This window comes from Gymnogyps californianus, chromosome 2 (assembly GCF_018139145.2).
Source record: "Gymnogyps californianus isolate 813 chromosome 2, ASM1813914v2, whole genome shotgun sequence".
Taxonomy (NCBI): domain Eukaryota; kingdom Metazoa; phylum Chordata; class Aves; order Accipitriformes; family Cathartidae; genus Gymnogyps; species Gymnogyps californianus.
The window spans coordinates 121,540,419-121,554,642 of NC_059472.1; the positions used below are offsets into that span (position 1 = coordinate 121,540,419).

The window sequence follows — 14,224 nt, forward strand, 5'->3', positions numbered from 1 at the left end:
AGATAATAAGCCTCAAAACTGGCTCACAGAAATTAAATTGCTATGTTAATTCATAACATTGATTGTTAATCCTGCACTCATGTTTATCAACTATTTTTTCTTGTCTTATTTTCAACAAAAATCTGTCATACAAATAAGAGACTATTTGGAGCATGCAAAAGCATAAAGTAAAACACAAGCAAAAAGTGAAAGCCATGTAAAAGAAAAAAAAAAATTTCATTATATGATCTGAATTTCCATAGGTAAAAATGAGTATTGTTTTCATGGCTTGTTCTCCCTGTTTTTGTTCACTGTTACCATTACAAGGAATAGAAAGACCGTGAAAGATTTAGCAGTGTAATTGCTTCTAATCTTTAGCCACAGCTTTGCAATGACAAAGACCCCTAAAATTGCTTACCTGCAAAATCTTTGAAAGTTTTTCTACTGCTGTATGTAAAAGTTCTCATTGAGTTATCATTACATTCCTTCACCAAACCCACAGTTTCAGCTCCCAGCAACAGCCTTAAGTTGGAAGCTCCAACTAGATAAATATTTTCATCTCCATTTTCCGTGACCAGTGGTCTAACCAGCAGTTGTGCACCTTTAAAGTAAAGAAAGGCAAAATAAAGAAGAAAATACATAAAAATTACATCTCAAAAACCTAGTATTTTAGCATCCATCATATTGGACCTAGTTATCAGGAGCGCTGAAGCTGCATCTTTTTAAGGGCACAAAGAATTAAGGCTTCAACAGCACCTGATGTGTGGTGTTCAGAATCTTGCAGGGTCACCCTGTGATTTAGCCCTGTTTCTGTGGAAGTGCTCACAGACAGTGAACTGGAACAATGGGGACAGTTTGGATCTACTCCCCTAATGCTCACATCACGTAAGCAACCAGCGCTTCTGCAAACAGTCCCACTCTTTTTAAGGAGACTGGACTTTTGAAATAGAAACACCCCTGACTTACTTACCTAACAGAGGCTTGAAAGCAAGTTTGTAGTCATAAATCCAACAGCCACAGAAATATTACTGACCATAAGATATAAACTATAACAGCCATAAATAATGCCTTTCTAAAAAATGTAAAAAAAAAAGTCTAAGGAATTATAAATTAGTTAGCCTAACTTCAATTCCTGGAAGTATACTAAAACGAGTAATGAAATATTGTCTTTGTAAGAGCCTACAAGCTACCAAAAGATAATTAAAATCCAACACGAATTTATCAAGATTAAATTACTTCATGCTAACTTAACTTCATTCTACAACATGGTACCAAGTCTTGTGGACAGGATAGTAGATGTGATGCGTCTTCATTTTGGCACGGCTTACAATGTTCTCGTAAGCAACAAGAGAAACATGGTCTAGACAATTAATATGTTGAAAAACAGGTTATCAGGGTTTCACCGCAAAAATGGAAGGATTCTAGAGTTCAACAGGCATGTGACCTTAAGCCAGTATTTTAATTAATAACTGTGTTAACAGGGTTCAGTTATTACATTTTCATGACACCAGCATCAAGCTCTACTCTTACATAAAATTAAGCGACATCATAAATGCGAAAGAGTGAGATCGGCTAAACAGTAATTATACCACAAATTACCTGAAAACTAATTTTCTGTATGTCTTCATATTACGATGACAGCCAATTTAATTTCAAAGTGTTGCAGAAGGTCATACTGTACCCACCTGCGTTTGCTTTTTTGTCCACAATTCGTTTTGTGAACCATTCTATGGTTTCCTTTTTGGTGTCTTTTGCAAGCTCAATCACTACCAGAGGCTGGAAGTTAGGCTCAACAGTATCCAAGAAAGACCAGCTTTCTGCCATCTTTTGAGAGCTTGCTAAGTACAAAAACAAAACAAAAATGCCAGTGTTAAAAGAATATTTTATATCAATCCAAAACACACAAAACTTTACTACAGTGAGTTACATATGTCTGTGCTTAGCAAAGTGGCAGGTGCTCATTTCTGTGGGCCTACTGAAAAGAGCAGTTTGAGTAACCTCTCCAATTGTCACTTGGCAAGATGCTACCAGTCTTCAGTGACGTTTATGTCTGACTCTCTAAGTAGGAAAATTGTTGTTGCTATGCATAGCAAAGTAGTAGTGATGAGAAAACAAATAAATTAACTAAAACAAAGTAATAAAGAGAAACTATCATCAAAAACAACAGCTTGCAACTTCCTACAGTGTATTTATCAGCAAATGAAAACATTAACAGAAGAGAACATTAGTCAAACAGATATCTAAAACCAATAAGCTTCTCCTGATAAAAGTGTGCAAACACATTATACGTTTAAGGAAGAACCTCCTCAGTTAATCTTGTGAAGCTTTAACCATACCAAGGAAACTTATACCAACTTGGGTAGGTAAGCAGGAGACCTATTATATAGATAGGCAAATTACGCAGAAAGCACTTAAATGACTTGTTGAAAGATACAAAGCAAGTGGTCTGTGACAAAGTCCAGCTGCAAAGTGTTGAGCATCAGCATAGTTTTATAGGTAAATAATCCAAATGATCTAAGTGAACCTTTATAGAATCATAGAATCCTTTAGGTTGGAAAAGACCTTTAAGATCATTGAGTCCAACCATTAACCTAGCACTGCCAAGTACTCTGCTAAACCATGTCCCTAAGCGCCACATCTACACATCTTTTAAATACCTCCAGGGATGGTGACTCAACCACTTCCCTGGGCAGCCTGTTCCAGTGCTTGATAACCCTTTCGGCAAAGAATTTTTCCTTAATATCCAATCTAAACCTCCCCTGGCGCAACTTGAGGCCATTTCCTCTTGTCCTATCGCTTGCTACTTGGGAGAAGAGACTGACACCCACCTCACTACAACCTCCTTTCAGGTAATTTTAGAGAGCAATAACGTCTCCCCTCAGCCTCCTTTTCTCCAGGCTAAACAACCCCAGTTCCCTCAGCCACTCCTCTTAAGTCTTGTTGACATTGTGCCTTCATCTTTTATATAAATGATTCTACAGAGATCATTATATCATGCTTCATAAAGCAACTTAGAGGTGTTGATATAAAAAGATAAATCTGGTAACTAACCTACTCAGTTTAAAAAAAAACCCAAACCAAAAAACCTATCACAGACTGAATTTACTGAATTTAAAACTGAGGGGAAGGTTTGGTGGTTTGGGTTTGGTTTTTTTTTTTGTTATTAACTTCATGAAGAAAGGCTTTTACCCACTGTCTTTAAGCAGTCTTGCCCCTCCTCTTCAAAGACTGAAATTACTTAATTTCTAAGTTGCTCTAAGGATGCAGTTCAGCTTTTATGACAGTTGTACCTGTGTGATTCACAGAGAAATCACAATCTCCAGTATTTCATATAAATTATCCTACAAAATACAGTGATACTGTAAACATACACGTATCATAATAAACAAGTCTATTTGCTTTTGTCTGGCAAAAAAAGCTTTCAAGCCAAATTTCAATGGGGTTTTCAGTTAGTTTCACTTGCCTGTTCACATGCACACAATTCTGCAGCATTCAGATTTACAACTCTGAACCCAAGTATGTGTCTCTTCAAAAGAAACACACTAGATTAACAAAGTATTTAAAAGCATTTTAGATGCAAATCTGCACAAGCAGAATGAATCAGACAAAGGAAAACATAATCAGGGATAAGGCACTGTAACTGTCAATGATTGACCACAGTCACTCCACCTTATTGCATCACTTTCCATAATCAGTTTTATTTTTTTAAAAAAGATAATGCCTGCCACATTGTGCATATTGCAATTTCCAAAGAACTGAAAAAATGAAAAGCACTAGATAATTATTAAATATCACTGGTTAACAACATCACTTCACAGAACAGTTATCTTCTGAAAACGGCCTTTGTATAAACAGCATGCTACTCAGTAAACTTGGCTCCTATCATTTATTCAGAATCATTGTGCTTGGCGTGGTGACTAAGTAAGGTTTGTTATTTTTAGGCTTATTACTACTGAAAACTAGAACAGGGCGGAACCACTCTTCCAGCTTGCGCTTGTGATTCCCTACACCACAGAGTAGCTAGTTCAATGCCTAGCACAGACCCTATGGGATGTAACTTGGCCTCTACTTTCATACCTATGCACAGCGTAACTTATGACAGATCCAGAAGCCGTGGGGAAGAGACACAAAAGGACTTCCAACCCCCACAGTCCACTTCCCAGTCACGAAGCCGGTGGGTGGCCGCCCAGGGCGGCCTCCAAGCCAGCCCACCCCTCAGGGCAGAGGGACCTGCAGCCCCTTCCCAAGGGGCGGCTCGCACGGTGGCCGCGCAGAGCAGCGGCAGACTCGCAACCCGGCTGCCACGCAGCCCTGCCACCGGCCCGGCGTCCCCGGGCAGCCAGAAGCGGCGGCGCCCCTCGCCGTGACCGCTTTGAGGCGACCCGTAACGGCGCTCTCCCACTGCCAGCCTGCGCCTCGCTCTCCTTTCATAGGAACCGGACGACCGGGCAGGAGAGAGGCCCGGCCGGCCCCCCTCCCCCCCCCCCCGGCACGGCCGGCGACTCACTCCCTCACGGCAGGCCGCGCTCCACCGGCGGGCACCGCCCCTCCTCCTCCTCCCCCCCGCCGCCGCCGCCGCCGCCGCCGCCGCCGCCGCCGCCGCCGCCGCCGCCGCCGCCGCCCCCCGGAGCCCACCGCGGCCGCACGAGGCGGGCACGAGCCCGCGGCGGGGTGGGGGGGGGGGCGCACGAGGCGGGCACGAGCCCGAGCGCTGCCCGCGTCGGCGGGGCGGAGGGGTGCCCACAGCTGCGGCGGGCACCGCGCCGGGAACAGGCCGGCTCCCGCAGCTGAGCCGGTTCCAGGCCCGGCCCAGAGCCCCCGGGCCCGGCATCCTCCCCGCCCCCGTGAACGCCACCGGGCAAGCATGCCTGGGCGGTGAGGGGCGGCCTGGCGCTGGCTCCGTGCCACGGCGGGGAAGGCCGGGGTGGGCGGGAAAGGGGGGTGGCTCCTCCCCTCACCGCGGCGGCGCAGGCAGCTAGAGCCCCTTCCCGTGGGGTGATGGCCGCCCACTCCCCACTCACCGCCGGCTGCCAGCTCCACATCCGCGGGGCGGGGCGGGAGTCGGGTTGCGATCGCAGGCAGCCGGCGCTGGCAGGAGGGGCACCGGGGCGGCCCGGCGTGCCACCGCCCATCGGCTGCCGCTGGCCACGCCCCTCCGCCCCGTGGCAACGCCCGCCCCGGCTGGCTTCCCTCCTCCCATTGGCCGGAGGACGTGCTGCCCCGCCCCGTTCGCGTGCTCACGGGGCAAGCGCGGGACGGCTGAGGCGAGGCTTCGACCGTTGGCGGGGGCTGGCGGCTTAGGGCGGCGGTGGTCAGCGGCCGCGGCTCGGCGTCGTCGTCTCTTTGTCCCTTGTGCCATAATGCTTTCAAAATACTTTTATTACAGTGTTTTATCAACACTCGTATGGACCGTGAGCTCTTGCTTCATCCTCTTTTCCTTTGCACCTTTCCCTTCCTGTGCTGTTTCCTGTCAGGCCAAATCGCCTTCTGGAGCTCGAGCTGAAAACCCCGCACTTCAGCTGGGTTAGTTTTATTTCTAAACATCGTTTTTTACAGGCAATAGAGGGCATTTTTGCATTTTGATACCAAGATTTTTGTAGAGAATATAATTCCACACATCCATTTGTAGCTGAGAAGAGCAAAGTGTGACTGCAGAGTAGGGATGGCAGATGAAGAAGCTGGTTAGCAAAGCATGCTCCCCTGCTGGGCTTGTGGAAGTTTTTTTAAGCCAGGTTCTCAGAATATTTTTTGTTTTGGACAATATTAGGGTCTTCAGTGTTTCTTGCAGATTAGGTCAGCCTACAGATGCGAACAGTACATACAGATCTACAGTGGTTACAGAAACTGTCCCTCACGGTTTGAAAGGCACCAGCTGGGAGTTGCACAGTGTTTGCCTCTGTGGTTTATGCCAAGTAGGTGCACATGACATTGCTTAACAGCAAATGGCTCTGAGCTACTAAGAGTGGATTTGTAATGGCTTACCAGGTAAGATGAGACTGGTGCAAACCAGTTGGCCGCAAGGCAACTTTGTTTTGAGTTATCCCTTGGAATTGGGGACTGACCGCATGAAAAAGCCCCCAGTGTTAGAGGTTTTTTAGAGCCAATGTCTAGACCCCATACAGAACACAACAGTTGCCAGAGGGTAAGCTTTATCCTTTCTCTAGCACCTGGCTATTATTCAACATGCACTTTTCAGCATATTTGGAAATACATACAGATTTAAAATTTGTAAATTTTACAGTGAAAAGTTTGGTTTGTATTCTGTAGCCAGTATAAAACACCAGTTTCTGGTGATGAGTTTTTCTATTATTTATAGCCAATGAAGCAGTGAGGGACTAGGACACCCCAGAAAATGGAGATATGTGAATACTTGAAATTCAGGTACTACAGACTGCAGTGGGGAGTAGCAGACGGACACAGTCTGTATCAGCTAGTTTGGGCAGAATGTATTAGTCAGACTTCTTCAACTGTGACTCAGTCTTGTCCAGCTCCCAGTGGCCTAACCATGTAGTTATTCACCACTGAGTATCTCTGACTGTGAAAACTCTCACTTCCTGAAGAGATAACATGGCAATAACAGAGTCGTGGGTTTAACAAAAGGGGGTTTTTAGACACACTTTATTCTTGTGTTTTGCATGTTGGAAGTCTCCAGTTATGATGCATCTCATGAGTATCCACAATGTCTTCATGGGCTTTGGTCTCTGTCTTTTAGGAGCCCTCTGGCCTTCTTGGCCTGACATCTTCATTCTGCTAGTGGTTTACAAAAAATCCTTTTAAAACAAGCTCTGACACCTTCTTCACTTCTGAGCTTTCAGTGAGGACTTGCCGTTATCCAATTACTTTGGCCCTGTGCAAAGAGTCATTCAAGATCAATGTCTTTTCTGGTATCAAATTCATTGTTCTACCGGATAGAGCCATTTAATGTCAATATTCCTTGATGGGACCATCACATTTCCTCAATGTCATCTATCCACTAGGTGTCACATTCTTGCTATGCAATGAATTCTTAACTGTCAACACTCTCTGTTTCTTTCTAAAAGGTTCACGTTTTGCAAGCCATGCATAAAGGTTAGCACATAATCCCATGTTCACGAAAGAAAAACAGGATTCATAAGTACATGGTGGATGTGTCTACAATGTAATCTGCATACACATACACTGCTGGCACAGTGAAAGCAGTCTCACCATGATGGCAAAAAGTAAATTACCTTGTGCCAAGCACAGTGTTGCAGTGAGTAGAAATTTTCCATTAGGAGGATTAGCTAATTTAAAGATGGATCAGGTATGCCCACCCTAAATTGCAAACTGCACTATCACTATAGCTAAATATAAATCCCAAGCTTGTATCCATTTGTGACTGTAGTCCAGTCTTGTGATTCTGTTAGCTTATTATAGCATTTTCATGGTCTGTCTCTGTCAGTCACAATGCAGACTGTAGCCAGAGCATAATGGATGAGCTGTAGTAAGGCAGAAAAAAAAAAAAAAGAGACAAAAAAGAATCCATCAAAATTTCAAGACCGGAGGATTTTTTTATTCTGTGGTTAACCCTCTTCTCCCCGGACTAGTAACTACCACAGTACTTAACTAAATTAACAAGCCATTAACCTACTGTGAAGTGAAATTCTCTTTTACACCTGGTTGAAACTCTGCTCACGTTTTGGGTATAGTTCAATGACTAGCTGAGCCCATCCAGCATCTCACTGCTACTAAAAGGGTGAGATCTCACTCCCAGTCCACCATTACCATTTCCTTCTCCCTGTGCTCTCACTGCCAGCTCTAAGGCTTTGCCCCATACTTGCATCAACTCTGGCACTCACCAGATCCTTCTCTGAGCCCATTCAATTTACCAGCTCCACAGAAAACTATCCCCTTTTGGCTGGTTTTGCTTTGTTCTATTTTGGTGATTTAAATAAACTCAGAGAAAGGCTAGATAAGATCAAGAGCTGGCACAAGGTAAGCACCTTTCCATACAGCAAACCTCATTAATTCAAATGCACATAGACATATGTATGGTATGATAACCATATATCATTGTTATATGATTTTTACATCCTGCCAGAAATTTTCACATAAGTGTGTTCAGACAGTCCAAGCATTGTTGGGGTCAAAGCGTGGAAGCTTTGATTCATAAACACTGAGTGATGAAGCTGATCAATTTTAATCTGTAAGGTACAAGGAAGACACATCTCTTCCATTTCACACTGTGTCTAGCTGATGAGAAACATCTAGTTTTATCTGAGTATCTATTTCCAAATTAGGTCATCAAAGAACAGAAAACCTTGTCCTGTCAAAAAAATTGGGAACAGCATAAAACGAGGAGGATCAGCCTGCCTAAGCCTGGAATAGGTGAGAGAAACCACTCTCAAATTATTACCCAGAAGGAGCAGGTAAAAGGTAAAACATCTGCATAAGATATTAATCATCATTTATACATGAATTGAAGGAAAGTAAATTAAAAGTCATCAAGGCCAATAGCATCCTGCCTTATATCAGAAATAGTGTGGCCAGCAGGAGTAGGGAACTGATCGTCCCCCTGTACTCGGCACTGGTGAGGCTGCACCTCGAATACTGTGTTCAGTTTTGGGCCCCTCGCTACAAGAAAGACATTGAGGTGCTGGAGCGTGTACAAAGAAGGGCAACGAAGCTGGTGAAGGGTCTAGAGAGCAAGTCTTATATGATGGGCAGCTGAGGGAACTGGGGCTGTTTAGCCCGGACAAAAGGAGGCTGAGGGGAGACCTTATTGCTCTCTAAAATTACCTGAAAGGAGGTTGTAGCGAGGTGGGTGTCAATCTCTTCTCCCAAGTTACAAGCGATAGGACAAGAGGAAATGGCCTCAAGTTGCGCCAGGGGAGGTTTAGATTGGATATTAGGAAAAATTTCTTCACCAAAAGGGTTATCAAGCACTGGAACAGGCTGCCCAGGGAAGTGGTTGAGTCACCATCCCTGGAGGTATTTAAAAGGCATGTAGATGTGGCGCTTAGGGACATGGTTTAGCAGAGTACTTGGCAGTGCTAGGTTAATGGTTGGACTCAATGATCTTAAAGGTCTTTTCCAACCTAAAGGATTCTATGATTCTAAGATTCAAAGTTCATTCCACCTGGGCAGAACATACTTGGTTTATTTGTTAGTCCGTGGCTAGAAACAGTACTGCGCAGTCAATTGGTTAATTGCTATGAATTTCTAGATAGCAGAATTTAACACGTTCTAACAAAATGTGCAGAGACTGGATTCATCAGTAGCCATGATGCTGTGACTGGGGCTGTGCCTCACGGACGTCCCTGACTGCACCATCTGATGCAGCCTTTCAGTAGATTGTGTTTTTCAAATAGCTGTTTTAATAATATCATCTCTGCCTGAATTTAGGAACTGAAGGACGATTATGCTAACTCTTAATTAGGCTGCTAAATTATGATTGTAGCAGAAAGAGCTTAACCAAGGTTTGGGAGAGGCAAGTTCAGGAATTTAGTATTCAGTAAAAGTCCTTCCAGCCACTACCTTCAAAGTAACACTCACCGAAGGTAACGATGTGATAAATCCCCTTACCGTCCTACTCTGAGGGCTCTGAATTATGAACGGGAATGGCCATAGGAGGGCTAAAGAAGTTAATGATTCCAGTTGTCTTTCACCCCTTGTGCCTGAATTCAGCTGCTGTTCAGCTGCTGGACAACCACAGCATGAGGCTTTAAGACAAACCAAAATTAGAGAGCAGGAATACCATCAGCCATTCCAAACTACATCAGATGTGCACATGGTGGTTTTTATTGAGCTTCATGAAATACTTCATGTGTTCTTACAACTTCATGAAAGTAGCTATATAAAATGCAGATACCACATCTTTACTTTATACAGTCCATTGTACTCTAACTTTTAGGTAACTTGAAGCATAACTTGGGAACTGGTCTTTTATGGAGCTCTTGATTATGAAAAGATGAGTTGTGTAAGTTTTTCTAGCTGATTCTTCAAACTGTCATAAATTGATTTCTCTAGGGAAATAACATTGGCTTATACAGTTAAGCAAGGGCTGTAGCACTGGCATACTGCTGGCAAAAGTCATAGATTTGACAGCTCTCCAACAGTTTTTAATCTAAAGACTCTGAGATCTGTTTTCCTTTCATACAGTATACAATGTTGTGTTGTATGATACATTTGCAAGTGTGCATATAATTTCTTTGTTTACTTACTATCCCCTAGTATGAACTGTACATCTGTTCATTTGACTGTTCTCAGCATTGCTTGGAAAATGACAAAAACAGTTAAATCCGTTAAACTACAGGTATCCTGTTTCTGTTAATTACTATTTCTAAGGGCCCAAGCTTGTTATTATTACTGATGTCAGTCTAGTTTACATACTACAACTACATACTCAGACACACAGCTTCCCCTTCATTTTCAGATGACCCCCAATTGATGCATACAGGTATCTACTCATCCAAGACTCCAAAACAGAAATAAAAATCACAAGCCTTGAATAAATCACTGTTAATTTTTTGACCAAAATATAAATGTGATCACTGGACTTTGCAAAATTATGGAACTTGTCCCCTTAGAAACCAACATCACCAAGAACAAAATATTGAACTAATCAAAATAGTATCGTTTGAAATAATCAGTGAAATACTGCAAAGCAATCACTAAAGTAATACTAGCTATTAAAGAAAATTTGAATGAGTCAAAAGAGAAAGTCTTTTGCTGTGATCTCTTCTACAGGGCCGGCAAGCAAAGTACTGACAGAACAAGGAGGTGTGCATATCCTATTGTTAAAAGACTGCATGTGCTGATCTAGTTCAACATCTACTTTTGGTATCTAGTTAGTTCTTTGAATGCAAAGCCTGGTACAGTTTTTCACCATCTGAGTCCACATGGATCCCAGTGCTGTCATCATATGTTGAGAGCATGGGGTAATAAAGATATTTGGTATATTCTGTCAGTTCAGGGGAACACAAGGCACTCTGAGTGAAACGGAAAAAATGTTTAACCTGACCTGTCTACTATAGTCATACATTCAGAAATACCAGAGACATAATGTTTGTAAATTTAAAGAAATTTTCTATAAATTCTAACTAATTAGAGACCAGTATATTATCTTTATTAGTATCAAGTGGTCCACTTAAAATTTAGTACTATAAGTCTGTACAGAAAAACCTTGATTTTATCAAGGTCATTGAATTTGTCTTTTATTTCTGTAGTGTATAATTCTATAACCTGATTTGAAGCACACTCAGATGTATCAAACCTAATTTTAAAAGTCTTTGTTTTAGTGAAAATCATCTCCAATCAGCAATTAGAAATGCAATGTGGTAGAAAACAGGAATCCTATTTCTGTTCTCCTCATTTAGTTCCTTCTGAAGCAGATGTCTAGTGTTTGTCAAGATGGAATGGCAGAAGAGTGTAGTATTTGCCCCATTTTAAGCCGCAGAAGGGACTGCTCCTTCGTGGTAGTACTACAGTAAAATAAGCTAAGCAAAACATTAAATTAAAAAAGGATTCTCCATTCTGAATATCAAATGTCAAGTCAAGTGAAAGTCAAGAAAAGATTAACAATTAATATTGCCCTTAAAAATCTTTTTCCTGGGGGATCTGAAGTCATGTACTGAAAACAGAGTACGGAATGCAAGTTCCGTTTGGGGTTTCTTTCTTTTTCAGGAAAAATAAAATGGTATTTTGGTATTATATTATATAAGCAAGAGTCTGTGAACACAAATCTTCAGATTTAATGGGAGTGACAGGTGTCTGGGTACAGACAATCTCAGTTAGTCCAGCCTGGGTGTGAGTGGGTGTATTCAAAGCTGTATGTGAGTCACAGTGAGTCCCACTAGTATTGCATGTAAGGCCCTAGAACTCGTGGGAACATAATGCTTTATATGGTACTGCAGTCTTGGGGTGGATGGAGGCTCTACACGAAGGTGACAGATGAAGGCTTTTCTCTTCTGTGTAGGGCCGTGCATTGGAGTTGCACACCCTACCCATATCGTGGCAAGAACACACTCCCCCAGAGGTCACATAAGGTAGGTAGGCCCCCTGGGCTGGGACACACAATGGCGTGGACCAGCAGTGCAGGAAGAGACATACCTTTCTTGGCTGTTAGAGACAGCCACAGCTTCTTCCCAGGCACATGGGACTGAAGACTCTGAGAGAAGCCACAGTGCTATACCAATAGCAGCAGTTCCCTGTACTACAGCACGGAACTAGGTGGTGAAGGCTAATCTTGAGGTGTGGGAGGATTAAATCCTCTATTGCTTTATTAAATCCACACCTGCAATAGTATCTATGATTCTTTCTCACTTAATTGTGAGAGAACTTGTCTGCTCTTCTGGATACTCTGGAAATGCTGGGAAATACCGGGTGACTGTCAGCACTCATTTATGTTGTCGCTCTGAAGCTGGCAGCTTACTAACAGAAGTGAGAGTAAGAAGCAGGGCTGGTCCTGTGTCCCAGCTGAGCCAGCTTGTCTGAATTGCAATCCCACCTCCTGAGTGGGGTTTCAGGTGTCCACAAGTAGTCGCCATGCCAGTGTAAGCACACAAGTTACACACACAGTCAAGACACTCCCTCAGGCACTTAAAAATGGCTGGTGGTAAGGGCTGAAAGGCTGCCCTTAGTGGTATATGAACGACTGTGTTTAGAGAGATGGTTCTCCACATGCCAGATAGGTAGGACCTGCTGGAAATGAGGATCTTTGTGTGTCTGGAACTACAGATCTGTGCAACAACTGGTAGAACAGGCTATTCTGGGCCTGTTCCTGCTTAATATGGTTCTGTACTCTGAAACCACCGAGACTGTATGCAGCTGCAGACCTTTATCAATTCAGAGAAGTTTGAAACACTCCAATCTAAAACATTCTGGGCATTTAACATTCTTAAAAGCAGGGGGATTGGTAAATAGCAGAATTAGGATAAGTACTGGCAATATGAGATGATGTAATTACAGTACCTCACACTGAAGGTAACGATCCACTTGGCAACACTGACATAGCATGCTGTAGGACTATAGATATCGGCATCATCTAGCCAGAAGAAAGACATGTTGTGAATATACTTAGGTTTTCCATATCCCTTGCTTAGGCAACCGTTAATAAGAAGCAATATTGAGTTATCAGATACATTGGATTTTTTCCTTAATCATTAGCAAAGTAATCAAACACACATCTCTTTCTGACATTTTTAAAGAGGACTTTAAGATTCAAAGGTGAAAGGCGTTTTGCCTTCAACGGACAACATTCGTGCCTCACTTAGTTAAATGGTCTTTCAGGAGGTCTCAATATACTCCTGGGATTTTGTTGTATGACCAAAGTAATGTTGTGTGATAAATACTAAGAAAAACAACATGATAAGTTTGCCAAAAATGTTAACATTGATTTAAAAAATGCAGAGCTTTTATGGTAAGATGTAGTATTATTTGTGTAATATTATTTTAATGATATTTTTGATTGATGGACATTTTGCAGATTATTCTAGATATTAATATGTTCTTGGATTTTGTTATCTAGCTCTGTAATGGTTGCTTTGTTAATTTTTTTATTTGTTTGTCACAGGGTAGTTATATTTAATTGTTGATTTATTCACTACGTGTCATTATTCAACTCTGAGGGATGCAGTGGATAATAAAGCTAGTTCACCAATTTGGTTTTTAATTTCAAAAACCATATACATTTATTTGCTATTTTAAATGTACATGTTTGCTACAGGACCATTTCAACAGCATCTGAACATATTTGAATAAGGAGGAAAATGGTAAAGAAATGATAGTTCCTTAAAGGACCAGAAGAAACAATACCTTAGCACTTAACTGACGTTTATTAAAGTTTCTTCCATCGTAGATACCAAAATCAAGTAAAAATTTAATCAAAGTAATGTACCCAGTACTGTACTGTACTGTATATAGTGTGGAATCTGCTTTTGCATAACTCACACATACATGATTTTTTAATGTGACTTATTTGTGTTGACTCCACTAAGTTCAGCCCATGTAACTAAAGTATAAACTTTTATATTCTGGGGGCTGTACATCAGTGCTCTGACACATCTAGGTGAGGAACTGGTTCCCCAGATAGGTTCCTCCACAACTGTGTTACCTGAAGGAGTGTCAGCGAGAGCCCCCTGGGTGAGCTTTCAGCTGCCACTCACAGAGATCATCTGCATCATCTAGTGCCACTTGACACACCCTTGGGTATCAAAGATACCTGCAAAGGGCTGGCAGATACACCGCAAGGCTGATGATAGATCTGCAGCTTTCTGAAGCAACAGCT

At 42.4% G+C, this 14,224-nt stretch overlaps 1 protein-coding gene across 2 annotated transcripts in view; it reads right to left on the minus strand.

Moving 5' to 3' along the window:
- Nucleotides 1-5,025, minus strand: part of ANO10 (anoctamin 10) — a 130,555-nt gene extending 125,530 nt beyond the window's left edge. For both annotated transcript variants that reach the window (XM_050891225.1, XM_050891224.1), the window contains exons 1-3: nt 5,001-5,025; nt 1,665-1,817; nt 398-580 (exon numbers count right to left, since the gene is read on the minus strand). In XM_050891225.1, the coding sequence (XP_050747182.1) occupies nt 398-580; nt 1,665-1,803 (322 nt within the window). In that variant the 5' untranslated portion in view covers nt 1,804-1,817; nt 5,001-5,025. The remainder of the gene's footprint in view (nt 1-397; nt 581-1,664; nt 1,818-5,000) is intronic.
- Between the last annotated feature and the right edge of the window lie 9,199 nt (nt 5,026-14,224).